At 48.8% G+C, this 27,859-nt stretch overlaps 1 protein-coding gene across 1 annotated transcript in view; it reads right to left on the bottom strand.

Annotated features, from left to right (window-relative positions):
- The window catches only part of LOC135245803 (SH3 and multiple ankyrin repeat domains protein 3-like), a 176,311-nt gene that overhangs the window by 119,202 nt on the left and 29,250 nt on the right, over positions 1–27,859 (bottom strand). Inside the window, 1 exon segment of the mRNA XM_064319086.1 lies at positions 19,086–19,369. Coding sequence (XP_064175156.1) covers positions 19,086–19,316 — 231 coding nt within the window. The 5' untranslated portion in view covers positions 19,317–19,369.

The raw sequence follows: 27,859 nt of genomic DNA, 5'->3' as shown, positions 1-27,859 counted from the left end.
CTGGCTGGCTCAAAAGCAAGTGTTGCCAAAACATCAAAGAGAAATTCTGAAATTCCCTTCTCTGAAGACTCAGCAAAACTTTTCATACTTTTAATCATATAACAACGTTTCATACATTTATACATAATTTAATCTTAAATCAGAAGAAACCGCTTTTGAAAAATAAAATGCTGTGTAACAAAATCTGATCAAAAGGGCCATGCATCGGTGACAGACGGAATACCACAACAGCGTCTTAAGGATCTTTAAATGGACTTTACACTCCAGCAAACAAAGCCATAAAATCACATCCCAGTAATACCCATAATCCAACACTGTCTGCAGCAGAATAAATAAGCAGGCCCACTGTGTCCAGACCGCTGATAATGAAAATAAAGAGATGCCTCTAATGTAGATAATGCGGGTCTGTGAGGAGAATAAATCCCAATATAAATAAGCCGCTGATGCCCAATATCAATTTCACAGTAGTGTAGATAATCCGCCAATCAGAGAACGCCTTCATCAGGGGACCAACGCACTACGCCCGCTAGCTCTCTAAAAATCAGTGGCCCCCAGCATGGACAAGGCGCACAAAGAACAGGCCCATCAGCTGATTTAATGCCTTATGAAGATAATGACCTTCATCACAAAAACACTGTTTTCCAATTAAACAAGGCTGACCTTGTGTGCGATACGGAACGTTCCACATAAGGAATCCAGGGAATTGCACAAATAGATAAATAACTTTAACGAGCGATTTTGGTAATATAATACAGTAATTACGTCTGCACAGAAGCAGTGAGGACACTAGCACAGGGGGGAATGATGAAGGTTTTTAGGTAAAGGAGTAAGGGGTGTCACCACTTCCTGGTCTGCAGAATGATGTGACTATACAGGACAGGGACCGGAGGGTGTGGGAGTTACATCACTCTTTGTGAAGGACAGGGTCTGAATGGACCCCTATGACAAAACCAACAGCGTTTAACACACTGGCACAGCATTAAATATTGAAACAGACCTTGAATGATTTCAATTAATCACACCAGCAGTGAGAGCTGTGTCCCCTGGGGAGAGCCAGTCCCAATTCACTTACAGAGAGCGCCTCAGTGATGTCATAATGGAGAGGTGATGTCACTAGAATCCATCCACACCTGGATGGATCCAACCTCGTTTTCAACAAGCTGCAGTTTTTGCATCACATGACAGTGCTTCAGTTTTCATGAATAAAATCTTTCCCAGCATAAGTCACATACACTGTGTGCATATCAGTCTAAAACTCAAGAGCAACACAACTACAACATAACAGCATTTATAAACTTGATTTCTTTTGTGTGTTAATTGTAGTATGATGAGCAATGCTTCACCAGATAACAGCGATGGCCTAATAAAGCACATCAGGGCCTGTCGGTTGTTCAGCTGCAGAGACGTCCGGGAGCACGTAGCGCCCGCTCCCACCTCCCCCCTATGCATCACGGCAGATAAAACGTGGGCCCTGAAACCCTGCCATTCCTCAGGGAAACGAAGGGGGGGCTACACCGGAGCAAGGCACACAGTTAGGGCAGATAATGGCCGCCGGTTCCTAATGGACACCGGCTCGGTGCCAGGGGAGAGCCGTCTGGCTCCTCTGAAGAGGAAGAAGGCGAGACGACGGCGTGGGACGCCACAGGAGCCCCGCGGCCACGCTAAACGATCATCACACCGTGCGAGTATTTCTCTCTCTCGACGCGTTCGAGGAAAGCAGGGCATCTGCCATTAAGGACCACACACACACAGCGAGTGCGAGTAAGGCGAGTAACAAAGAAATCATCCGGTGCGTTAGGGTATTACAGCCGAGCGTCACAGAGCAGCCATTCCACACCTCATTAGAGATAGACTGGGCATCCATTCTGAGAGCCCATCACTGGGGTGGGGGTGTAGGTAAGAGTCATATCTGCGCTAACCCTCTTCTTCGTGGATCCTTTCACAGACCCCGTGTCTGAGCATCCTGCTGTCTCACAAGCACAATCCTGTCTGGTGCATATTCATAAGAATGTGAATAATGACTCCATCACTCCTCTGCTCCTGTGGTCAAGACAGCTCAGAACAGGATGAAACCCTATGCCTCGTCCCAACAAACACCAGTCATCTTTGTCAACAGGGATCTATACCTGTGCAGCATGCACAGCATTAAGTGTCCTTAATCATAAATGCACACACACACACACACACACACACACACACACACACACCAAATATACAGATGAATGGAATCGACTGTCGCGTTTCGCATGGCCAACTACATCTCGGGTCGCCAGGAAACCACACAAACCATAATAAGTACTTGGCGCTCGCTCGCTTACCACCGTGTTTATTTGCTGTTTTGCCAGCCGGTTTCGAAAGTTTCATGTTGACATTGGCAACGACTGTTCAGCAAATCTGCACTGATGCGATTGCTCAAGTTAAGGAACTGGAGCCATAACTCCCCATTGCAGACCGTTAAATTTTTTTTTTTTTTTTTTAAACACAGTGTGATATGGTCCCATTGGGGCAGCCGAAACTGAGCAGAGGCCAGACCCAGCCGCAGCGTCCCCGCCTGCACCCGTGCCCTTTGGCTCGCACAGGCTGCAGCTCGCTCAGTGAGAGAGCAGAAGCCCTGCCAGGGCGGAGGGTCAATTAAAATGGGGCTTGATTTATGCTCATTTCCAGCCCTCGTTAAATACTCTCCCATAACACCCGGGATGGCAGAATGATCACTTACTGTTCTCCCCACGGTGTGTTTCACTGTGTGTGTGTCCGTGTGTGGTTGAGATGTGTGGCAGTGTGTGTGTTTGCATCTGTGCACCTGTGTGTGTTTGACTTTGTTGGCATCTGTGTGTGTTTGACTTTGTGTTTGTGCATCTGTGTTTGTGTGTCTGTGCATGCTGCTTAACCTTCAGAAAAGATGAGGATCTGAGAAAGGATGAAAATATAAAATGATTGAAATAATAAAATATGAAAATAACACAAACACCCTTCCTTTTCAGAAACTGAACCCGATCATAATTTCGCAGACGTTCGAGGCAACAAATTTATAGTAAGGAAATGGAAGCCTGCTTGGAAAGAGTTCCAACTGCACAGCATGCAGATTATAACACTGAGCAAGCACACAGCCTCAGGGTATCCAACTCAACAGCTCACGCCACTCAGCATTTGACAAGCAGATGGGGAGGGAGGGATATTCCATAATTATGAGTGAAGTACCAATTATTTAAAAAAATATCTTGTAACTGTCCCAGAATTATGGCTTGGAATGTCTTAACAGTCTCATAATTTTGATTTAGCATCTCATAATTATGAAGCAACAAAGCCCACTGCTTCAAGAAAATCTCTCTCAATAACGACGTCTCATAAGTATGTATGGAGTAGTAGGGCATTGTTATTCTGGAACTACATGGCCTTCTGCTTCTAGTCCTCTCATGCTAGCCTATTTAAGAGCATGAGCGTCATTAGCACTCATTCAGCCCCATTCATAAAATCCTGCCCACAATACGCAACAAGCCGATTCATAGAACCCCGCCTCCACTATTACATCACAGTACAAAAAATGGAACTCATCTAGCGTGCGCTCGTATCCGTAGCAACTTACATTCTGGATAGCTAAAATTGCAACACAGTGCTATGTAACAGGTCCATTCAGAAAGCCCCACCCTCACTATATATGGCAGGCCAATTCGTAAAACCCCACACCTACTGCGTACCAAGTCCATTCAGAAAACTCCACCACTGCATTTCTCAACCCCACTTGGATATTTCGCTCTTTGGATTTTGAGGTAAACTGTCTTCAGCACCAAGGACAGCAGTTTTGTTTCACGGTTCAGTTCCAAATCTTCATCAATGAATTATTTTTTTTTTGTCCACATCCTCTTCACCAGGCACCTTTTACAACCTGCTGGCTATTTTTTTTGTTTGTTTTTCTTTTCACAATAAACTGCCTGGACATTTGTCATTATACCCTTGAGAGTCTCATTTATGGAGTTGCCAGAGCAGAATGACAATTTATAGACTAAATTTCAGGCCTCATCTGGCTCTGTCTCCCTCTCTGTCTCACACGGTCTCATTACGCAGACACACAGTCACGCTGCTCTGACTTTGAGGAAGGAACACCGCTCGGCTTTTTATCACGCTACACACACAACATTAAACAGCAGCAAGGAGGCATTCATATATTTATGTGCTGCACTGTGTATTAACTGTACTGCGCAACACCTTTGCTGCAACTGTGCTATACCTCTCCTGCAGCTGCGCTATGCTGTTACTGTGCCGTGCCGTGGGCGTGTTTTAACTGTGCTATACCTCTCCTGCAGCTGCGCTATGCTGTAACTGTGCTGCGCTGTAACTGTGCTGATCAGTAGCTGTGCTCTGCCAGGGCTGTGCCTCAATATGAGGGTGCACAGCCCAGCCGGGGGAGAGCAGCTCACAGCCCCCAGGCATTTCATTCCCCGGCAAAGGCCGTGCTCGCTTTCTCCAGAGCCAATCAGAGCCCTGCTCGCTTTCTCCAGAGCCAATCAGAGCCCTGCTCTGCACACACGAGCCACTATCCAGGAGCGGGCCGCGCCAAAGCCAAGGCAGCTACGCTCCACAGCAACCAGGGCCAGGGGCTTAATGGGCCTCCCATCACGCACGGCCAATGCGCCGCAGCCTCACAGGAAGCCTCTGTTACTCCAGCACACGCACAGGCGGCATTAGCAGGCTCACTCACAGGACAGTCACTAGGCAGAGGAGAGCTCCGCGGTGGAGCTCACACCTTATCACCCAGCGTCACCCTGCGGCCGACTTCAGACCGGTAATGGCCTCCAAGAAATAATTAATCTTGTAAAGTAAGGAGAGCCATTTTGAAAAAAAGAAGAAAAAAAAAACCCATTAATTTAACACACAATAAATTTGCGTTGTTTTTTTTTCTCTTTTGTTAGACGCCAGTATATCCACACAGAATTGCTCGGCGCGGGGGGGGGGGGGGGGGGGTTCGGGCCGTAAAATTTTGAGACACTTGTCAGAGTGCCAGCATCTCTGACAAGGAGGCAGAGTAGCAGCCGGGGTCAGACAGTGATGAGGAGGGCAGCGGAGTCTCAATAACAGCAGGGCTGAGAGGACAGTGGAGGGGCCCATGCTGGCCAGAGCTCATTGATTTCCCTTTAAAAATCAAGGGAAACCAGCAGTGCTGCCAGCCCCTTTTTTTCATGGGGAAGTCAGGAGCGATGGCAGTATTAGTCATTAAAAGTCACTGGAGATGACTGTGTCACCAGATGTCTTACTGGCCAACAACGATGACCCAGCACCCTATGAACTGAAGTTATGTTACAACTTCAATTTTGCTGCAGGGAAAAACTCCTCCCTCTGGCAAACAGTGGGTTTATTACAAGCCGCACCGAGTTTCAATTTTAATTTACTTTAAATCATCGCCGGTGCGTTAAATGACAGCAGCTGGGTGTGTGACTGATCCTGCTCTTGAGTAATTGGCAACAAAAAAAAAAAAAACTGGGCCCCAGGAGAAAGTTATTAACCAAAGTGAGCCTCAACAAGCAGGAGAGGGGAATCTATAAAGTAAAGATTAGCACACCCCTTCAGAAAGAATCTGCTCTCAAGCAAATTATTCTCCAGTTTTAGGGGGGTAATTAATGGCTGAGCCTTTGTTTATATGATGTCGACAGCAACTGCGGCACAAATAAATCTCTCCGGTGTCCATTTACTTGAACACGCCATCGAGCCACAATTACTGCATGACCCTCACCATTATAATGATCATGGACAGCACTGGTGTTCAGCTTTGGCAGAAAAACAAACAAAAAAAAAACAACGGAAGTGATTTTCCTCAGAGGGGCTTATTTTTTGCAGATAACCACTACATGTTTGTGCAGCATGTTTTATGCTGTGTATTGTCTCAAAGCGATTTGCTGAAATGCGTGGAAAGGACCCTAGGGCATTCTCTTACCCATAGCCTATGCTAACACTCAACAGTGCTGCAGGTGACCAGTTCAAACGACAGGTAAACTGACGCTATGAAACTCAGGAGCTCTTAACTGCCACGTGAGGAGGCAAAGCTCAGGTGGCAGTTCAAAAGGCTGGGCAGGTGAGCTGTGGGGGGTTCTCACAGCACTGCTGTACTCCAGCACTGAGGGCCCCATCTGAAGTCACTGCAAGTGGATTTCTGCCTGAAAAGCCGCTGCAGCCAGAACCAGCAGTGGTGTGTGTGTGTGTGTGTGTCACGCACGTGCTGGGCAATAGCCTCCCCCCTGATTGAGTTCTGACCAAATGATTGCGGTCAACAGGAGCTGCTCCGTGGCAAATCATTTTATTTTCGAGCGTAAAAACTCAGGTGACACCGGCTTTTTTGAATCAACTGACAGAAATGCATTTTGCTTGGTGCACAGTGACCTCCCTGTTTGGAGGTGACTCCAGGCAATCTATGTGGAGTGATCTCCCCTGATACCCTGTTACTTTCCAACACAATTATGAAGGAAGAGAGTGTGCTCCGATGTGTGCGTGCACGCTTGTGTGATGTGTTCTCTTTGCTCCACTGTTCTCCGCCGTTAAATAATCACGTCTTTCAGACACAGAAATCCCACTCCTCTTACATTGCAACTGCAGTCTATGAGAAGCCTATAATATATGCAAACATATCTGAAATCTGCCAACCATGTAAATACCCACAAGGTGAGTTCGTACTTTGCATTGTTCCATGCCCACTATGCCTCCATATGTCCTTCAGAATATAATATGAATTTATGCACAGTTTGCAAAATGTAATACATTTTTTTTTTTTTTTTTAAACACACACAACATAAATCTTGTATGGAGTGCGGATGACACTTCTGGGCTGGTAATTTTGGAGTATGAAGCTATTCATTGTGCACACGGCACACAACCACACATGTTAAACAGACTAGTCAGCAGTGCACAGTGATCAGGATGGGTGGAGTGGAAAGTTCTAGGCAGAGCTCAAGATGGTTCAGGTTGCTATCTGTGACATCATCTGTTTCCCAGGTGCAGTGGAAAGGGGCATCACAAGGGATCCCCGTTTCCTGTTTCCTGCGTGTGATTGGAGTGGATCGCACTGCGGCTCCGCCCACAAGCGGAGTCCCACTGCCGCGCAGTCTCTCCAATCAGCCACCTCCACGGGCCAATCAGGCGAGAGTGTGGGGACTAAGCAGATATGACACCATGCCATAACTGATCACCGGTGACTCGTCTCTACAATCACGCACGATTGGCTCCTTTTAGTCCCCACACGACGCTGCGGCAAGCCAATAATGCAGGATTAAACAATAAAACAAGAACGCTGTTTTTATGCGAGTCACGTTTATAGTAGAGCTCAGGGTTTGTTGCGCGTGTGAAGACCTGGGGTCTTCCAATCAGTCATGCTGCATTTTCGCCCGATGTGTCTGTCTTCTATCTTACTTATATATTCCTCCTTTTCTGCATTTTTAATAACCAACTGCACTGTGGATTTGTGTCACCGCAGTGCCAACCACACTCACCCAAGGAGCCATGTACACACCTCTGATGTGCTCACCCACAAGCCATGATTGTTTTACGCACTATAAGCACATGCCATACTAAAGAGGAACTAGTGCCAATTGGAGGAGAGGTGTGTCACTCAAAACTGACGGCCAATAGGCTGCCAACCTGCACCTCGTCCCACTTAAAGCCACCCAATCCCAGAGGGATGGAGCACACTGTGCCCCAACCCAGCAGACTCACTGCCATAGTGTATAAATGGCGTAGCCAAAACCTGAACTATAGGGCTCAGTCTGGACTCAACAGTACTGTACCTTTATTAACCGAGCCAATCCAGAGGCCACAAAGGTCACTACGGAGGCTTTTTACATAATCCTAACAGTTTTCCTCCCTCGTGTTTTATGAACGTGTTGCGATGAGAATGCCCCCCTCCCCTGTGGGGCAGTGCGGGGTCCCCGCACATTTGGGCCCTTCAGTCCAAAGCAGCCACACTCACAAATCAAACAGGGCCAGGATACGAGCACGACGCCTTCAGAACTGAAGGTCGAGACCCTTTCGTGCAGAGAGCGCAGAGACCGTCCGCCCACGTGCGCTGAGCGTGGGCTCGGGGTCGTGGCCCCGGGGGGCAAAGGAGCTGCACCCTCAGCTCACTGCGCCAACAGCAACCGCCATGTAGAGCTTGGAAAGCTATCAGCCCACTTATTCCGCATTAGGAGTGCTGTGTGTCAGTGTGCATCAGCGCACTAGTATGTATGCATGCATGTGCTGTATGTGCTGTGTATGTGCGCGCCTGGGATTGGGACTTTAGGGATCAGTGGATCGCGGCAAGCACTCTATAGACGTTAAAGCATCCGCACTTTATGCATATAAAGAGTAAGAACAATGTTCTTATGAATCAGGAAGTGCATTTCCTCCTACAATGTTACATTTCTGATAATTTGTCTAGGGTCTAGAAAATGACATCAGTGAGAAATATACTGCTCTCTGATCAAGAAAATCTTTTCCTACGAAATGATAATGAAAAACCTCACTGTCTTTTGGATATCCAGGGCCTTGAGATTCTGTCCTGCCACATATTGCCTATAATATTTATCACACTTTTATAGAATGTCTTTATAATTAGAAGAGCTGGGATGCCTTTTCCACAGCAGGACGATTCACACATTTGAAAGGCATGTAGAGATGCTTTTTGGAAAAAATTATTTCTGTATTTTACACTGAAAACACCACCTAAAATCTATTTGGAGCTTAAAATTCATTTGGAAATTATTGGAAAATGTAAATTATCATTTGGAAATGGACCTTAGGGAAAGCAGGTGGATGTGTCATGAAAGTGGATGGACACCACAGGGCCTAAAAAAATGACAAAGTTCCCTGTTCCTCCAACATACTCCTCCTCAGGGAGCCCTCGTGGGTGCGTTTTAATAACACTCTAACAGGGTAACATGTTTTCTTGCAGGGACTGCTGCAAATTGCCTGAGTTTCTCCCTCATTAAGGACAATTACCAGAGTCTCCAGGCGCTACAATAAGTACAATAGGTTTTTGAACAGAAGTTTGCTACAGTGCAATTTCACACTAAATATTAAAAACAGAAGGCAGTATGATAACATGGTTAAATGTTCAGCCACATGTGTATTCATTCACAGAAAGGTGAGGGTTTTTGATTGATGTGAAGGCTACACTAACATTCAATCTGATGGATGAAGGACAGACCGCCATCTATACCTCTCCTTTGGAGTGCCCATGTCCCTCCTTCCCACTCTCCACCTCACTCTCCTTTTCTTCCCTCCTCCCTCGTCTGACTCTTCCCTTCTCTCTCTCTCTTCCTCCCTCCCAACTTCATTTCATGCTACATTTTGTTTGCCTCTTCACGAGTGATCAACCGGTGATTTAGGGTGCCCCTCATCTTCATGCTCGTGGTGCAGCGTCCGGAGACGACGCTCCCCGTTCGGCTTTTTAAATTGCGATTTTCAGTTCAGATCCTTTTTGTTCAGAGAACTTTCCGGAAACAGAACGAGAAAGCAATAAGAAGTAAAGGTCATATTTGCAATATGAAGTGTGAAACGACCCCTGCCATCATAATGCCAGTCTGCAGTACATGTCACACTGACCTCCAAAATCACGCTGGACACCCTAGATAAAGATGACCAAAAAAGGCTGAATAAAATAAAGAGCAAAGGCATGAGCTTTACTGTATGCTCGGATATTTTAGGAAAATACAATTATACATAGAAAAATTAAGTAATAAATGTATATATTTTTTAAACAGGTGTAAAACCCATGTACAGTGCTCTAACGAGACTTGTAGATGTGTAGAATTGCTCGGCGGTCACCCTAGTTCGGTGACACTTAACCGTCTTACATTTTTACATAATAAAATCTATAATTGAAAATGCACTGAGGCAAAGCAAGTTTGCGCCTGGCTCGAAATTACATCAGAAACGCCTCGCCACCTGAGTCAGACCTGTAGCGTTCTGATCGAGCCAAAGCTCTTATTAGATTAAAATGCATTGCCTCGTTGCGGTCACATTTGGCAAGCCACAAGCCACGTGCCTTCCTTAAAAAAAAAAATTTAAAAAAAGCCTCAAAAACAAACGGCAGGAAAAAAACATGAAGCCGTTGCCGGCTGCTGTCTCCACGTCCTTGGCTGCTGGAAACAGTCCAGCACGTAAACAGCAGCGGGGGGAACAGGAAGTTTAAAACAGGTGGACGTGCTCTTCTTGTAATTAGGAGATCCTGGAGGGATGGGCTCTCTCTCTTTAAAGCTGACAGATGTTTCGCAGCACATCCAAAAAAGTGCTGAGTGAGTCAGCTGAAATGTGTGGGAGCGCACCACGGAAAAATAAAAAATGAAAAACGCTCGAGAAGATGTTCGCGTCAGGCAGCATGTGGTAAAATGCTTATTGAACCATCTGGGACTGGGACTCACTAAAAAAAACTCCTGCTAAGCCAAAAAAAGCACAGAGGTATCAATCTCTTAGACACAATGAATTATTTAAAAAAATTCCAAATACCCATAATTTATCTCCAACGTGAGCACCTGTCATCTGCAAGATTACACCTGCTTTGTGCATTTAGCATGTAGCATGTGCACAGTGTACTATGCACTCTGTATAGTGCCTTTGGCTATATGCACACACGTGCGTGAATTTGAAATGGATCATTTTCTGCGCTCTTTGCACACACTGCTGCTGTGTTCTTACGCCCCTTGGCCAAGCTGTTATTGCAAATGAAGTCTGGTTCTGAACTGACCTTCCTGATTAAAGAATGGTAAAAAAACAAAATGAAAATATGTCACAGTCAAATGAACACAGAGCATAACCAAGGAACTCACCTTCAATTATAAACAAAAAGCTCATTGGCCATATACACACCAATTACATTTCCACTGGTATCACAGACAATGACACGGCTGTAGTAAGCTCTATCCACCAATTATGAGGCTGATTTGGGACTTGCACCATGCCGAATTCACAATGAAAACAGTCTGCCATATAAAATCAATCTGCAGCCTTGTCCTTGCCTTGGCCAGCACTGAGCAGATCCCACGTCTGATTGGAACATGCAGTTTAAATGCAACCCATTTACTTAAGTTCAGAGAGGCAAGAGGGGATGCTTTTTACAAGGCTGACCTTCAAAAAACCAGTGCCATCACAAAAATGTCCACATCCTGTGATACAGTGGACAAAACACGCAGGTCTGTCTCACCTGTACCATTACATCAGCATGGCAGCATCAACAGCCAATTACAGAATCATGGGTGGATCAGACAAACACAGCTCATCAACTGTCAAACCCTCAGACACCCAGTTCCCCTAGATGTTTAAAAAGACTAACAAAGAGCCCGCATGCAGTTCTTTGCTTCATAACGCCGTGGGGAAACGATTGATATTAAATTCTGCTTTGAAATATCAAAAGTGTGCAAAGAAAATATTCATGAGGCAGAGCACCAGTAAAAGCGCCCCTGCATCAGGTGGTGAGTACCAGCGCACTTAATATTGCAGGTGACAGTGAATTGTTAATGAGCGTCTCCAGAGAGGACAAGATCACACTGCTCATGGTTAGCAGAGAAAGCTCCTTGCTGTGCGGCATCGTCACGGAGACAGCTTCCTTCCATTTCTATAATTCATGTTTTTTTTTTTTTTTAAAAAGGTGCACCATGTCTGGCAATGCCATTTATATTTCAGTTGATATACTGTAGAACGTTGACGCGCCAACTTTAGCCTCTTCTGCTCCACCAGCTCTGTTCGTATACTTGAGACCTCCTCCGGTAAGTCTGCATGTGTGTGTGCCCCTGTGTGTGTCCACTGTACAGTGAAGAGTATTACCAATGTCTGAATCGTCATATGAGCATAAACTATACATCACCCCTCACACCGGGGGGGGGTCGGGTCCACTAAAGACAAAGTCTTCCAGCTCCTCAAGCCCACCCTTTTTCAAACAGCACACAAAACCCCAGAGGATTCTCACTGAAGCATTTCCCAAAAAGAAGGGGGTGACACGACTGATTGTGTTCAGGCTTGTACAGTTTCACACGAGAGCCGGCTCACAGAACAGACTCAATTAAGACACACTTGAGTCCAGACCGAAAATATCGAAAGGCAAAGACGGGAAAACGCCGAGGTAGACCGTTTTTAATTAATGAACAATGGAGCATGTAATGGCGTCTCTAATGAGCACAGGACGCTAATGCTGCAGTCTACAGGTCATTAAATATATGCCATTAATGCCAGTTATCCATTGCCATGTTTTGCAAGGGCATTACCAATAGAACTACAGCAATAGAGCATTTCCTTGCATGCTACACTCTGGATTAAAAGCAGGCATGTACTGTGTGTAGAGTCATTAAATATATTTAATCGTTCAACATGTCCATTCAATTTTTCGGAGCGAACCCACCACCCGTGGAACAGCGCTCCAGGGTGACGCGGGCGAAAGCAGAACGTTCAGACGCACGGCAGCAGTGCGGGGGCGGGGCAGGACCGTGTCGTCCCCAAAACGAGAGGCTCCTGAGAGTACGACTGGCAGAGCCGGGCCGCACAGAGAACAGGGCTGATCTCCTTTGGCAGCCCCCAGGACTCCATCAAGAGCCGCTCCAGCGAAACTTTATTTCAGCCACCGTCTCCCTGCTCTTTCATCCGCTGCACATTTAAAACAGCAGCCAGGCTACCCACAGCACCCCTCCCTCACCCTCTCTCCCTCCCACTCTCCCTCTCTCCTCTCTCCCCATCTCATAGAGGATGTGAGCACAGAGCGGGATCCGTCAGGGGATTTGTTCTTTATCTGCGCAGGCAGCCCCTTGAGTGACAGCTGCCAGTGGTGAGAAGTTCATAACAGCTCGTCGATTACAGGCATCAAAGCCACTCGTCATCCTAAAGTTTCACGGACGAGGCGTCTTCCCCACCGTCATACTTCACTTCACTTCTGGCTGCGTGTCCTCCATAATAATGCATCCTCCTGGCGTTCGCCACACAGACACCGGAACGGCCATTTCATTACACGCAGGGGTCCTTCTGAGCTTCAAAGGGGCCACGTGCTCACTGACTGTGATGTCACACAGGGTGAGGCGGAGGGTTGGCATTTGGCCAAACAGGTCTGTGATCAGTAGAGTCACTGTACAGGGCTGTGAGCCAAACCCAATCACAGTCAATGTCAATGACATTCTCATGACATAATGTCAGATACAAATCAGCCAGAGATAACTGGAAAAAAAAGTCACTAGTCACTGAAAGAAAACCACAAAAATCAATCCACAGAACCAGCAAAACTTCTGTGACTGCTTGAGAGGCGATCGGTTATGTGCTGTTCCTATCCACTGGAGTGTACGTGACACCCCAGCACAGTCTGCCCTGTACAAAATATAGTGGATCTGTCAGGGAAACATTTAGCAGCGAGCATTTTCACTGCTGTGGCTTGATTTAAATAAATCCCCTGCCTCTCAACCAGCTCACTGCATGGGGTGCCAGTCAGCCTCGCCCCTGCAGTCCGTGTGTAAATGTTCCCCATGTCCTGCGCCCTCTGCTGTGTGTGAGACAGTCCTGCTCCACACTGTCCTGCTCTTCCTATCTGGGAGCTCCGAGGGACAGACTTTCCTAAGTCCTTTAAAGTTTACAGGTCAATAAAAATTGACTCAACAGATTTTGTTTCGAGGTAAATGAGCTTAAATGAGCACCTGCTACACCTGTGTGCACCTGCGCCGCTGCTTCGGGAGGCAGGTGCATGATGGGACGCCAGCCCCTCAGAGCGCCACGGCCACAGCCAATCAGGAGCACCGGCCCAAGGTCGCCGCCAATGTCGCTGTTCGTTTCGAGCCGGCGCAAGTCATTACACCCGCACGCCGCCCACACACGCCTCCCGCTCTGGCCTCATTTCACAGCGTTAATCCGTACCGCACACAAACCTCCCTCTCTTGACTTTCCCGCGGACGACCTGCGAGCCTGCCTCCCTGCAGCCTGCAGCACTGTGACCATTTAACCCTTCAAGGTGTGAGGTCACAAACATGTGATCAGAATGTTCTTACAGTAACTGAACATTCTCATGCTGATGTAACAATCACTGTGGTGGTGGTAGGAGGACCCCGAAGTCTGCTCACCTGGTCACCCTCTCAACCCAGCCAGTATCCTTTATCACACTAATCTGCTCATCACTGCAACAAAATCCAACCTTACAAAACAAACCTCATCAGTTTTCAGCATGGACTGCATTTATATAGCGCTATCAGCAGGCAAAAAAGAGAACGAAAACACAATAACCTAAAACACATAAGCAACACCAGGCAGATGCGTCATAACCCGCTCCACTTGTTATCTCTGGGTAAGAGACCATAAAGCAGATCTCACCTTATCTAAATTGCGCTGTCAAGCTGAAGGGGAAGTTTAATCTCTCCTCACAGGTGTTTAAAAATGTACCCAAAAACAAAGTGAAGGAGAGTAAATCTGCTCTCTGTTTAAAAGTGGCTTCCCGGAAAGCATTTGTGCTAAGGTGCTAAAAGCATCACCCAGTGTTGCTCACTTTTATAATGGATTTGGTGCTAATTGGTTCATATCCGAGGCCTCTTTGCTGAAGACCTCACTGCACTCACATGGGAGCACAGGGGTCCTCCTCTTCACCCCCTAAACAGACACTAACCTGCCCCCGTTGCCGTCCAGATGGATTTTACATTTCACTATATGCACATCGCCCTGTCAGCTTCCAGGGAATACTTAGTCAAACTTATAGCTTTGCAGCATAGCCTTAGGCCTCTCTTAACTCAGGGCTAAAGCTGAACACCCTGTGTGGACCTGTTGTTTCCCAGCATGCACTGGGCTGAACAGTAGCACTCGTCCGCTGTATTCGCTCATTTACTTTGCTGCCTCATTCGTGGTGTGTGGTGACACTTCGAGGTGAGGGGAACGCAAAAAGACACTGCCTCATCAGGAGGTGGGAATGCTGGGGGGGGAAAAAAAAGCTGTGACCGGACAGGTTCCTCTTTCCTGTGCGACGTGGGGGCTCGTTATCGCGCGCGCTGATGAGTGCGAGAGGCGGTCCCGCCGGAGACCCTCACCGCAATCACGGTGAAAAAGACAGACTGAAGAGTCCCCTCATTTCAGCCAGAACAGACACAAGCAGCTCATTTGTTCAGATGGCAGGATCACTCGATTTGGCTCCATTTGTGAAATGTGTCACCATCCGGCTGCTCTCTGAAGCTCACGGGTGCCAGAAACAGAGGAATTCCCAGAGCGCTGTCGCTCGCTCGCAAAACTCAGAGTCAGAGTGTTTAATCTTAGGTCACTAGCTAAGGGAAGCTAGTGCTGCCAGATGTCAAGCCCTCATACAGCAATTAGGTATAATAATAATAATAACACCACATCACATTGCACTGAAGCTCTTGGTGGAGCCTCTCTGGCCTTGGGGTGTTAAGCAGGAAGTGGCCAAGGTATCACCATGGAAAAGCAGGAAGTGGCTGAAGCACATCCACAGGAAAGCAGGAAGTGGCTGAAACACAGCCGCAGAGATTGTGTCATCTTTGTGAATGGCAGGGAAGCCCTGTGGACCCAGCCTAATCAGGCTTAAGGTCAGCATCAATCCCCAGTGCCTGATTATAGGTTAGGTGAGTCTGAGAGAGACAAAGAGCGAGAGAGAGAGACCATTTAGCAGAAGGGGTAGATGACCTAGCTGTGGGGGTCCAGCTCTTTTGCCCGAGAGAGAGAGGCGATGTAGAGGGAGCTCTGGGTGCACAGTTAAACAGACTGTGCTGCAGAGGTGTGGGTCGCTGCTGTAGCAGGGACACAGGTGTGATTTACGCAGATGCGGCCGCTCCAGCAGAACTGCGCTGCGGACGCAGTCACGGTCACGATTCAGACGCCTCGATCCAGCAGCATCCCTAATGGGCCATGACCAGCTGTGTGCCCCAAAACGCCCCCCTGCCTTCCCCCTGGCCTGGCGCGGGGCACAGACGGGCACAGGAGAGGGCTTCCACGGGGCGATGGGCGCATGTCGTGAGCAAGTTGGGACCAAGGGCTAAAAATAGGAGCAGGGGAACGTGAGCTGCCTGCCTGAGAGCGCTGCTGCGCAGGAGTGCGGGGGGGACGGGAGCAGCGGTCTATCTACTGGCCGGGAGAGCGAGCGAGAGCCAGGAGCGGGACAGCGCAGGGCACGGGCTGGGGAGGAAGGAGCAACGACAATGAGGCAGCCCGTCGGCTGCTCGTCCGCTGCTCGTCTGCTGCTCGTCTCCTTTACAGCCTTTGCATTACTCCACCAAACCAAGCAAAGGGGCCCAAATTTAAATAGACAAAACTCAATTAAAAAAAAAAAAAAAGTAGAAAGCATGACTAGAATTTTTTTCCAGTGATGAGGACCGAGGAGAAAAAAAAAAGACTAAATTGGATTTTTTTTTTAAATCATGCCAGTTCAATTCTATTTTTGAGATTTATAAATGACTGGGTGATCTACATCTTAATCTACCTTATTAACAAGGCACACATTAGCTTGGCTAAGCATAGACGATGCTACTACAGCCCAATATCATAATATAATGTGGAAACCCCATAACCTTCCCTTTTTGGAGACCACTGTCCAGCAAACAACTTCAGCTGCACCTCACCAGTTTAGACAGCTGCGCGTTGTCACGGAGACCTGAGTGTGTCCTGTTTTTGCCTCATTAGAATCTCCTGCTGAGTTCTCTGAAAGCCACTGATAAACGTTAAGGCCTTAATGGGCTTTTTTTTTTGAGTTTTGTTTTTTTTAAACCCACATTTCGTTAGAGTAATAGAAAGGCTATTGAAAACGTGGTGAGAAAAGCTCTTGTACTAACTTGGCAGAGGATGAGAACATTTGATGTTCATTTTGAGGGATGGTGAGTCACTAATTTCACCTAATTGTGGGAAAACTTTTACAACAATAACATCCTGGAGGACTTCAGTCTTATTGCAATTTGGCAGCAGCTCAGAAGTGCGTTTTCAAGCACACCATAGAATTTAAGATAGCATCTACTCTGGTTAGATAAAAAAAATGGATACTCCTTTTGTATACACTCTCCCCCCCTCCTTATAAGTCTTCCAAACTGCCAGAGCCAATCAGCTGCAAGTGATACACCCTCTCCCAGCTGTAATTGGGGCGGGCATTCCACTCCTGTGAATCCACACAAAGTGATCAGAGTGTATTGTTGCCGGTGCTGTACGGACTCCTGGCAGAGGGCGGGTGCATCAGGAGCTATGCTGGCTGCCCGCACTGCAGCCGTTCCAAGCGTGATTAATGGAAGCTGACTGCCAATATAGGTAATTGGTCAGAAAGTAAAAAAAATAAAAATAAAAAAAAACATGCTATCAGACGCCCAGGCAGAATGAAGGCGGAGCCTGGGTACCCTGGAGGGCCCCGGCTCAAAGTGCACAGCACGCTCCCGGGCAGGAGACAAACACAACAGGACTTTAACCTGGATCCTCAGGGCCGGGGGCAGCGCGCGCTTTGTCCTCCCAACGCCATTATGGCACAGAAATCTTTATTAGGAGGAGCCGCCACTGAAGAAACACACCGCAGCATCGCTCTGTCAGAACGAGCACATCCTTCTTACAGTAAAACTAAACTGATTTTTTTTTTTGCACACTGTCTGTGTTTTCCCTGCAGCGTAAACAGAGGGTCTCACTCATTCTTCACACGCGACCATTAACGGCAAAACCGGCTCGCATCTGGGGAGGGCGGCAGTTTACTTTTGTTTTGTCTGAGTAGGATGAAGCAGCTGTGTGTGTGTGTGGGGGTGTGTGCATGCGTATGTACGTATGTGCGTGCGTCCTTGTTTGGGCACTGTCAAACATCCTCCATGCCTTCAAAGCCTACCCGAGCACCCCGAAGATAACCGTACGACCAACCGGCAGATTTGAAAAGTGAGATCAGCAGTGCCGTCAGCGTCATTAAAAAAAATAAATTTAAAAAAAAAAAAACCACCCAAACGTTACAGCACATCGCCACGTGAGCAGACCCCCGGTCACGGAAGCTGCGCCACGCGGAGCGGCAGAAACCACCGTCTCTCCAGGGCTTCCCAGCAGCCTTCAGCGACGCGCTCATTAGCCACTTAAAAAAAGGCATTAAAGCCGAGCTGGAGAGTGTGATGTCATGAAGGAGTGAATGAATGAACACACGGCCTGAAGGGAAAGCCAGAAACACCACACATGTCAAAGCTGTAATATTAATACATAATAATGTGTTCATGCTCCTGCACTCTCATCCATAGTCAGCTGAACCGGAGTAAATCAGTCCCAGCCCATGGTCTCACTGGTTTTGAGGACTTGTTGACATCACCTGGCGGGACTGAGTTATCACTGATATACTGTAAAAACCCAAGTAATGAACAAGCAGCCTCTCTTAATGCCGAGCCGTTTTGTTGACTCCCACCGGACGTAATTCCCACCAGAAAGAGAAACTCTCCTTTGGGCAGGACAGGAGCTGTCCTCAGCTGGCTGAGACTGTGCAGACGCCCGGGCGGAGGGGCCTGAAGTTTGAGCACGCTCAGAGGAATCGATCAGCTCCCCAGCTCCGCCTCCGAGCTCCCCCTGTGCTGCTTACGCAGTCAGACCCACAGCAACTTTCTCTCCCGCCAGGCTCCCGACATAAATCCCGCCCTCCGCCCTCCCTCCGCCCCAATTTCACTGTCACGACTCAGCCCAGCCAGCCACACTCCATTCCCAAACCCCCCCTCCCCATCCCCATCCCGAGTGAGGAACGCTGAAGCACTGTAGGACACCCTCCAAATTAAGTGCGTCTAAATCACTGCGCTCTGGGCTTCTCTTTCAGCCTGACCCTCTCTCACTCTGCGCTCCTGTTCTCCAGGGCTCCCTGAGGACCGGCCACCTTTCAGCTGTCAGAGTCAGCTGCGGCTATGCTAACCAAACGCCGGGAATCACCGGTGTGCCGGGGACAGAGAGGGAGAGGGAGAGGGAGAGAGAGAGAGAGAGAGAGAGAGAGGGGAGGGAGAGAGGGGGAGAAACAGATAGAGAGACAGTGGGAAAGAGACAGAGAGAGATAGAAAGTGGGAGAGAGAGACAGTGACAATCAGAGACAGTGAGAGAGAGGGGGAGAGAGAGAGAGGAGAGAGAGAGAGAGTGGGAGAGAGGCAGAAAGACACAGAGACACACGGGGGGGGGAGACCAGGATCACTCACGGTTTGCTGCAGGTCCGGGATCCCTATGCGGATGACGGCGACGCTGCCCTGGGGATCCTCCATGGGTGGGGCGGGGGGCTTGTTGGCGGCGGGCCGGATGGTGTCGTACACGCCGTCCTCTCTGGAGCTGTCCGAGTCCCCCTGGTTGCCGTTGGACGCGCAGTGCTGCTGCTGCCGCTGCTGCTGCTGGTCGGATGGCTCATGTTTGCGGGCTGCCGGACTCACAGGCATGCTCTGTGAGAGGGGATTGCCAGCGTGCACTTCAGAGTTCTCACATCACTGTGCTGGGCGGGGGGAGCAGGGGAGGGGGAGGGGGGGGGGGGGGCAGAGAGGGAGAGGGAGAGAGGGGAGGGGGGGCAAGACAAAGAACAAATTAGGAGGGGGGGAGAGAGAAGGGGAAACATTATAGTGGGGTTTTGATAAAGGGGGTATGAGGAGGGGAGAGAATAAGGAAATGTATGAGATAAAAAATGACAGCTTCGGAGACAAACGCTGCGTGTTGTCAAGATTATTGCAATACGAGCGAGGGAACCTGAGTGAGATATTAAGCAATATTACAGGCAGCGTGCTGACAGATGACAGGATTTTTTATTTTATTTTTTAGAAAAAATACATTTTAAAAAACTGCCATAATCAGGGTTAAAATAAAGTATCAGAGGAAATTAAATAACATTTAAATCATTTTTTAAATTTAATTTTAAGTAAGGTAATAGCGTGCTGTTACTCAACATAAAACAATTCCTGTTCAGAATGAATGTTTTTCATTTCCGTTTGGAATATACTTTTTTTTTTTTTTTTAACAAATTATTTAAAATGTCTGCAGGGTTAAATCAAGTTGTCCTTCCATTCTCCCACTACATTACGTAGTGCACGCACACAAAAATGAGAGCTCTAAATCACCATTAATATTTATTTATCATAAATAAAATCTTTAAAGAAATTTTTTTTTAAAAGACCAAACGCAACAATGCAACAGATTTTTGATATCCAAGTCATTAATAAGACTGTTTTGCTAGCATATATACACGCACACACACACAGTCTTTGCAAAATATTTGAACAGGCTGGACTTTGGCGTCGTGGCGCTGCAGTGGCACTGACAGGAGCGAGTGGGGCAAAGGGACTCAGCCGCTCTCTCAGCCCTGGCGGCCGTCAGCGGGGAGGTGGTTCTGCTGCAGCTCCCTGGGTTTGCAGTGACATCATCAGCAGCATATGAAACACACCGGTGGCGGTTCTTCGGGAGGGCAAACCCAAGGCTAACATAAGTGCCAGGTTTTTTTTAGCATGGGCTCTGGTAAGGGTCGCAGGGCGGGTGACGTGGTTGGTACTGTACATTCAACATCCCAGTGAGCAAGAGCCAGAATGTAGACGTCTAGAAGGCAGGAAACCTAGGCTGAGAGACCCTTTGATATAAAACAGGACTAGGTGAACCCCAATATGGCGCAGCCATTACCTGGACATACCCTGGCTGCGTCCGACGGTCACCACAAAAATGTTAACTGGGTCATGTCCGTGCTCGGTGCTTGTTTTATACTTTTCCCAGGAAGACTCGTACAGACTTAACTGTGACACCACCCAGGGACCATACCAGCCAATCAGAGTTTGAGTAATAACCAGCCAGCCACAGCTGGTTTTACTGAAATAGCGGACAAAGCCAAGGCCACAAATCCCACCCGCCGTGAGCTGAATTGTGGCCTCCAGAAATCAACATTTTCAGGAAACCCAAGGCAGTAAGGGGAGGAGGAGGCTTTTAAAGATGGGAAAGAGTAGCCAAACACCACCGCTGGTCTGAGCTCCGGGGAGACGGCCCTCAGCTGACGCGATGGACGGCTCTGCTCGTGCAGATGAAAATGAAACGGCCCCGCAGGACGGCGGAGTTGCCGTTTGATGGGTGTTAACCTTCCTGTTCTTGTTCCCCCGCACCACGGCGCAGAAAACACATTTTTACTGTCTCTTAAAAGGCCAGCTTCAACCAAAAATTTGAATTTTGTGGTTTGTCGTCAATGTACGTGCAGCAAAAATATCACAACACAATTGCGATGCCGCCCAGATCTTGCTTCATGAATTAAAGAGCAGTTCTCATTTTGGCAATTGAACAAAGGAAGAGATACAAAAACTAATTTGCATTTGATGAGTTTGCAATAAGGTGGTCACTATTGTACGTTCTCATTCGTGTCGTTGTCCTGCTCCTTGGTTCTTATGTCTGTTATTTGCTGTTTAAAGCACATCACGGTATGGGCAGATTTAATTTGGGGACAGATTAATTTGAGGGGAAAGCCTCGTACACGCCTGATTGTGCTCTAGTAATGGCTTTTATCAGATTTCTGTGAGTCTTGCTGAAATGTGGAGGCTGCACACTGAATCACAAAAAGGCCAGCGCACTACTATAGACTGAGCGAAGTCTAGACAGTGAAACCGCCTGCAGCAGCACGGGGATGCAGGCCGGCTTACTGACAGGTCAGGGTTTCTTGCCTAAACACGGGCATGATAAACGCTGGTCTGGCGTGGAGTTTAGACAGTGCCATGCTCAGCTGTGAGAGGCAGCCCCACAGAGCAGTGCACGACTGGTGGTAGTGCAGTGCTGGCCAGGGAGGGGTCTTAGTCAGTGGGATGTTTGTGGGCACCCCCTCCATTCTAAACAACGCTTTACTTCCCATGTGAAGAAACAGTATGCTGAAGTATATCTAAAGTATACTATTTTATACTTAAGGGTGCTTGAAGTATAATTAAAGGTTATTATAAAGTATCCTTAGTACACTATTTTTTTCCCCAGGGTTGGTTCACCCGGGATCAGGGTGCTGGAGGCTGGGACTAGTTGAAAGCAGGCTGATGAGCTGCACTCGAGCCTCTGCTGGTCAACCGATGCTTTATTCGACAGGAGAAGGAGGCGGAGGCTGTGTGTCACTCTGTGAGGAGATTTAAGGACCCTGGACAGCGTGGCATCAGGCACAGGACCACTCCACAGGGGCGCCGAACATCACAGCACCCCTGTGAAGCCTGACTGCGCCCCACTCTGCTGCTGCTGCACCCCAAAAACCTACGCATCTCCCTATGAGACAGGTCTCATTATATTGCGTTCAGTGGGAAAAAAATCCAACACAGAACAACTTAAGCTTTATTAAAAAAAAAAAAAGAAAAAAAAAGTGTCATTGTTATCATTCTCACACCACAGAAAAGTTCACTTCCTGAAGCGCGCAAGCTGAAACTGCAGCCAAAAGCTGGTTAGCCAAGCAGGGTGAAAAGCCACTCCTGAATACCGGAGGTAGGAAGAGCCATGGAGGAGCAACAGGCTATCGCCAGACTCGTGAGGTTTGTGACGGTGGCGGCCACGAGCCCTGGGCTTCAGAGACTTCAGGGGTGCGGTAACGCAGACGCCAGCACAAACCCAACGCCTGCAGGGCTGTTTGTGAGGGCTCTTGATGGCAGGAATGAATTTCGTCTGGGTTACATCATCTGAAATGAGGGGGAAGTTCACACAGCAGTGGCTACGAACCCCTCAATGATGCAGAAACACTAAAGGCCGCAGGTGTGACCACCTCGGAAACGTACTCAACAGCTGGCTGGACCCGGAGGGGCAACAGGACTATGCTCACACTCACGCACAGATACACACACACAGGCGCAGGCGCATGGCACACATGTGCGCACACACATTTACGCACCGTTGTATTTACTTGGTATTAAGCTTTTCAGTCTAACCCCCAGTGACCAGCTCACAGAGCAGTCCAGGTTCCCTGCCCCCCCAGGTAGCCCAAATGGTAATCACCCCCCCAGGGGCCCGGGCTGCACCACACCACGCCGCACTCCACCAAACAGGCTGAATAACGCATGCGCATGCAACAGGAGAGGAAGTGTGGAATTATGGGACAGGCCGGATGCACATATTAAACGCCAGCCTGGCAGGGCCGGCTCTCCACAGCTCAGACGCAGCCGCTCCCCTTCCCGCCCGCTCGTCTCGCCGTGGCCGTGACGTCCCACCGCACTGCAGCACGCGCAGGTATGTAAATCACCGCTGAACACGCACAATGTAAATGTGTGAATTCTCTCTGCGCTGTAAAAAAGAAGCACTGCGGTGATGGAGAGGTCTCGTGCTGCTTTGCATTGACATGGTCATCTCCATATTTCACATTTTACTGAGGCAGGTTTAATACATCCATGTGCTTGCAGTATGCAAGTGTGGTCACTATATCCATCTCTAATTTTACACGCTGTAACGAGGGTTACATCCACTGCTGCGTATACAATATGTAAGCAGGGCAATATCAATACCCATGGGGTTACACAACGGGTGCTAAGAATAGTAATGGGCTTTAACTGTTCCTATTAAATGCAAAGGCCAGGCCGTTCTATTGATCGACTTGGTTCAGAAGGTATTAAGTTAATGAACAGACAGCCTGTTCCCTTTGAACACGCTCCAAACATTTCATTATGAATTAAACAATAGTACCAGTACACAACTGCAATCCCCCCCCCCCCCCCCCCAGGGACATATTTCATTTAAAAAGCCATGCCTTCAAATCAGGAGAGCGGTCCAGTCCCATAGGGCTAAAAGCAAGGAAACACTGAGCAGTCATTTTGTGCAGGCTTTAGATAAATCTCACAGTAATTAAGACATGGCGTGAGTGTGAGAGAGATTGGTGTGTGTGTGTGTGTGTGGGTCTGTGTGTGTGTGTGGATGCCCCTCTAAGTGCAGGCCAGGTGTAGTGTCAGCTAAAGCTCACCGCAGCAGCGTGGAAGCAAAGCGATTATCCACACCATCACATCTCCACTGAACAAGCAGCCCCACTGCAAACGCGTCCCTGCCCATGTGATCACACATGCATGAACAAGCTCCAGAGCTGCTGGGGCACCAGCACGAGGCCCCCAGAGGCCCCGAGGGCTGTTCCTGGCCTCTCCATAACCAATAAATACATGCGATTCCAAGCCGAGGGAGTCATGTGACCGCGCGCTGAACCATGGGACTGCACCGTCCCCATTATGATGCCCGTGACCCATTTGACACACGCACGGATTTAATCGCTGAGCATTTTCATTCTTCAGCAGTCTCGGCTGTGACTTCACACTTAACACAAACACATTAAGACCTCATTTATTTGAGTAAAACGATACGGATACCCTAACAGTATGGATTTGGAAAAAAATCCTCGGTAGCAAAATTAAATCTGGACCATTTCAAACCCACGGATTGACAGAAAAGTAAGCATTTATTACCCTGTCAGCAAACATTAAAAAAAGCACAGTGTTGGGTCGCCACACAACTTCGCTTTCAGAAGGAACCACTAATCTTGGGGAGTCCGTATATGAAACCCCATCGCTCTCTCTCCCAGGAGCATCCATTCTGCAGCATTACAGGTGTGCTGTTTTACTCTGAGGAGTACGAACTGGAGCAGCAGGCTGAGGTTGGGGCTGCTCTGGAGCAGCAGGCTGAGGTTGGGGCTGCTCTGGAGCAGCAGGCTGAGGTTGGGGCTGCTCTGGAGCAGCAGGCTGAGGCTGGGGCTGCTCTGGAGCAGCAGGCTGAGGTTGGGGCTGCTCTGGAGCAGCAGGCTGAGGCTGGGGCTGCTCTGGAGCAGCAGGCTGAGGTTGGGGCTGCTCGGGAGCAGCAGGCTGAGGTTGGGGCTGCTCTGGAGCAGCAGGCTGAGGTTGGGGCTGCTCTGGAGCAGCAGGCTGAGGCTGGGGCTGCTCTGGAGCAGCAGGCTGAGGTTGGGGCTGCTCTGGAGCAGCAGGCTGAGGTTGGGGCTGCTCTGGAGCAGCAGGCTGAGGTTGGGGCTGCTCTGGAGCAGCTAGCGCTGAGAGGTGGGTGGGCTGCTCTGGAGCAGCAGGCTGAGGTTGGGGCCGCTCTGGAGCAGCAGGCTGAGGCTGGGGCTGCTCTGGAGCAGCAGGCTGAGGCTGGGGCTGCTCTGGAGCAGCAGGCTGAGGTTGGGGCTGCTCTGGAGCAGCAGCTGAGGCTGGGGCTGCTCTGGAGCAGCAGGCTGAGGTTGGGCTGCTCTGGAGCAGCAGGCTGAGGCTGGGGCTGCTCTGGAGCAGCAGGCTGAGGTTGGGGCTGCTCTGGAGCAGCAGGCTGAGGTTGGGGCTGCTCTGGAGCAGCAGGCTGAGGTTGGGGCTGCTCTGGAGCAGCAGGCTGAGGTTGGGGCTGCTCTGGAGCAGCAGGCTGAGGTTGGGGCTGCTCTGGAGCAGCAGGCTGAGGTTGGGGCTGCTCGGGAGCGCTCGGTGATTCATTGCACCAGAGCCCAGCTGACACAGCTCATCTCCGGCAGATGCTCGCGCTCCGTAGCGCTTTGGTGAGTGCAGGTTCAGTAATCAAGCGATGCGATGCTCTCTCTCGCTCACCCAGGGCGACTGCACACATGATGGGCAAAAACGCGTCCTAAATCTGTCTATTCATTTCTTCACATTTATTTTTTTTATGGTACCTCAATCTGTGCTATTGCACAGACCATTCCCCTCCCCAAATGAGATGACTGGCTCAGAGTTTGGCTCCTGGGTCTGAGTCCAGTCACCGTTCCAATGGCTCAGAGTCGGCTGCTGGCATCGACACTATGCAGTCATTCAGGGCCACAACCATCCCGGGGCCACAAGTCCTCTTATTTTTTAACACTATGGGGCCACAACAGTGATCTCGCTTAGGGCCACAGAAACCCAAGGGCTGGCTGTGGAACAGACAAACCCCAGGAGCGGCTATCATGAGCCGTTAGGGTTACGGAAGCAGGGACTGAGCCTCCTCTGTGGAGCAGAGCCAGGAGGGGGGGGCGGGTTGCATACAGCTCAAACTGGGAGGGGGGGGGGGGGGTCCCGCTCTAGCCCAGAAAGCAGCTGAACCGAGCTAACTGGGTTAGCACGGTTAGTGCAGGGGGAGAGGGCAGCCAGGCCTCAGCTGATAACGCACTCTCAGGCGTAGAGGATCCGGGTCAGGCCACACCCCCCAGAAATGCCTCAGGGGATGAGTGATGGGGGATTGGGGGGGGGGGTAGAGAACAGACACACTAGCGCCCCCTTCAGTTCACCCAGCAGCTGTGCATGCAGAAGAACACGTAATGAGTTAATTCAACTCATGAGATTCAAGACACAATTCACAATGGCAAGAAGTTTAGCTTTACAGGGAAGTGAAGCAAGGGGAAATGTCAGATAAATAATCAAGGATATGACTGAACAATTTACCCTTTTTAAGTCTAAGTGTTTTGGCCGGGTTTTAAATTTCACAAACAGCACAGACTGAAAAATAAGAACCATATAAAAAGTTTGATTTGATACGTGCCCAATTATAAGCTAATTTATGATTAGTAGGAAACGCGATTCTAACAGTTGACTTTTTCTTTTATGATCATCCAGCAACACTCTGGACTGCGGTCACTGTCAAGGTCATCACTGTAGCAGAAATATTATTATTGCTTCTGGGAGCAAGACAAAAAGTGAAATCATTTAGGACTCCCGTTTCCATGGGGATGAGTAGCGTTTAACAAATAAAACGGGGTGGGGGTGCATCTCACACTAAAATAGCGCATTCAGTCATGTTTATTTGCCATTTTGTGAACTTTCATTAAGTTTCCCCCCCTGTATTCATCATGTAGTCCCTTGGAGGAAGGTACAAAACAGGTTGTGAGTCACACAAATATATGAAACCCATTTGTAAGGGTAATCGGTCTTCTGTGGGGGAAACGCAAGTCAACCGGAAGGCAAACGCTGCGTTAGTTTACATGCCCTTAAACCACTGAAGTTTCCCTCGGTGGAAAAGCTCCCCCTGCTGGCAGATCCAGTAAAAGCCCTGTGAGAATATAATTTTTCTTAAAAGTAGAGAGCCCTCTGCAATAAAAAGGCATGGTTGCTGGTAAAACAGGGACGGACAGCACGGAACTACATTAGGATTCAGAGGGAATAAAGCACATCTGAAACTTTCATGTGCTTTCATTTTTACTTGCTGCCAATTTCCTTAAACAATCAGAGTCACTGTACAGTCTGGGCTTTACCCCACCCCCGAGCATAAATATTTTATTGTCGGCTTCTTCGAACGCAGGTCCTTAAGTATCACTAAACAGCGCATCGATCGGGTTCCGTCCCCGAGTCGTTTAACTAGGATGAATCATTAAACGCAAATGAGCCAGCCCCCCGTTCCTACGAAGCAGGTGGGCTAACCCGAGAATCGCTCTTATTGATTCTTCTGGGGGGAACAGCCAGGCTCAGGCTCAGCCCAAAAATCAGGCTCGGATCCAAACACATCGGTCGATACCATAATTCCAAGACTGATCTGCCAGAAAAACGAATCGAGGACAGCCGCCCTTCAGGAGTAACAGAGCACAATATTGACCACAGAGCTCAGCGGCTGAGCTGTAGAATGGATGAAGCCGGGGTCACATGACCACAGATTCTATAGACTCCGCCCCCACCCTGACACACCAGGTACTGCGGTCATGACCGGAAGGTTCCAGGTTCCAGTTCCGCACAGATGCCTTCAGTTGCTCCCTGGCTAAGAGGTCCTGGACCAAAACTGCTCCCGTACACACTACAGTGTACAGAGACCGGAGGCAAGTTGCCGTGGGGACAGAGCGGCCATTAAGCAGGTGAGTTATGCAGCCCGGGTGCTCAGAACGCTGCACGGGAAAGCTCAGCCCTGACTGCAGAGAGCCACTGATATGCTAACACGCTAACATGCCACTAATTACTGCTGCCCACGTCACGCTACACGAGAAGGGACGCAGTTAGCGATTCGGCTCATCATCTTCCTTCACTCAGAATACGCAGACATTCATAACAGATAGCAGATAACAGACTGAGGACTGGGA

This window comes from Anguilla rostrata, chromosome 19, assembly GCF_018555375.3.
Source record: "Anguilla rostrata isolate EN2019 chromosome 19, ASM1855537v3, whole genome shotgun sequence".
NCBI classification, from domain to species: Eukaryota; Metazoa; Chordata; class Actinopteri; order Anguilliformes; family Anguillidae; genus Anguilla; species Anguilla rostrata.
Note: the sequence above shows the minus strand (reverse complement) of the source record. Positions and strands in the feature narration are given on the sequence as shown.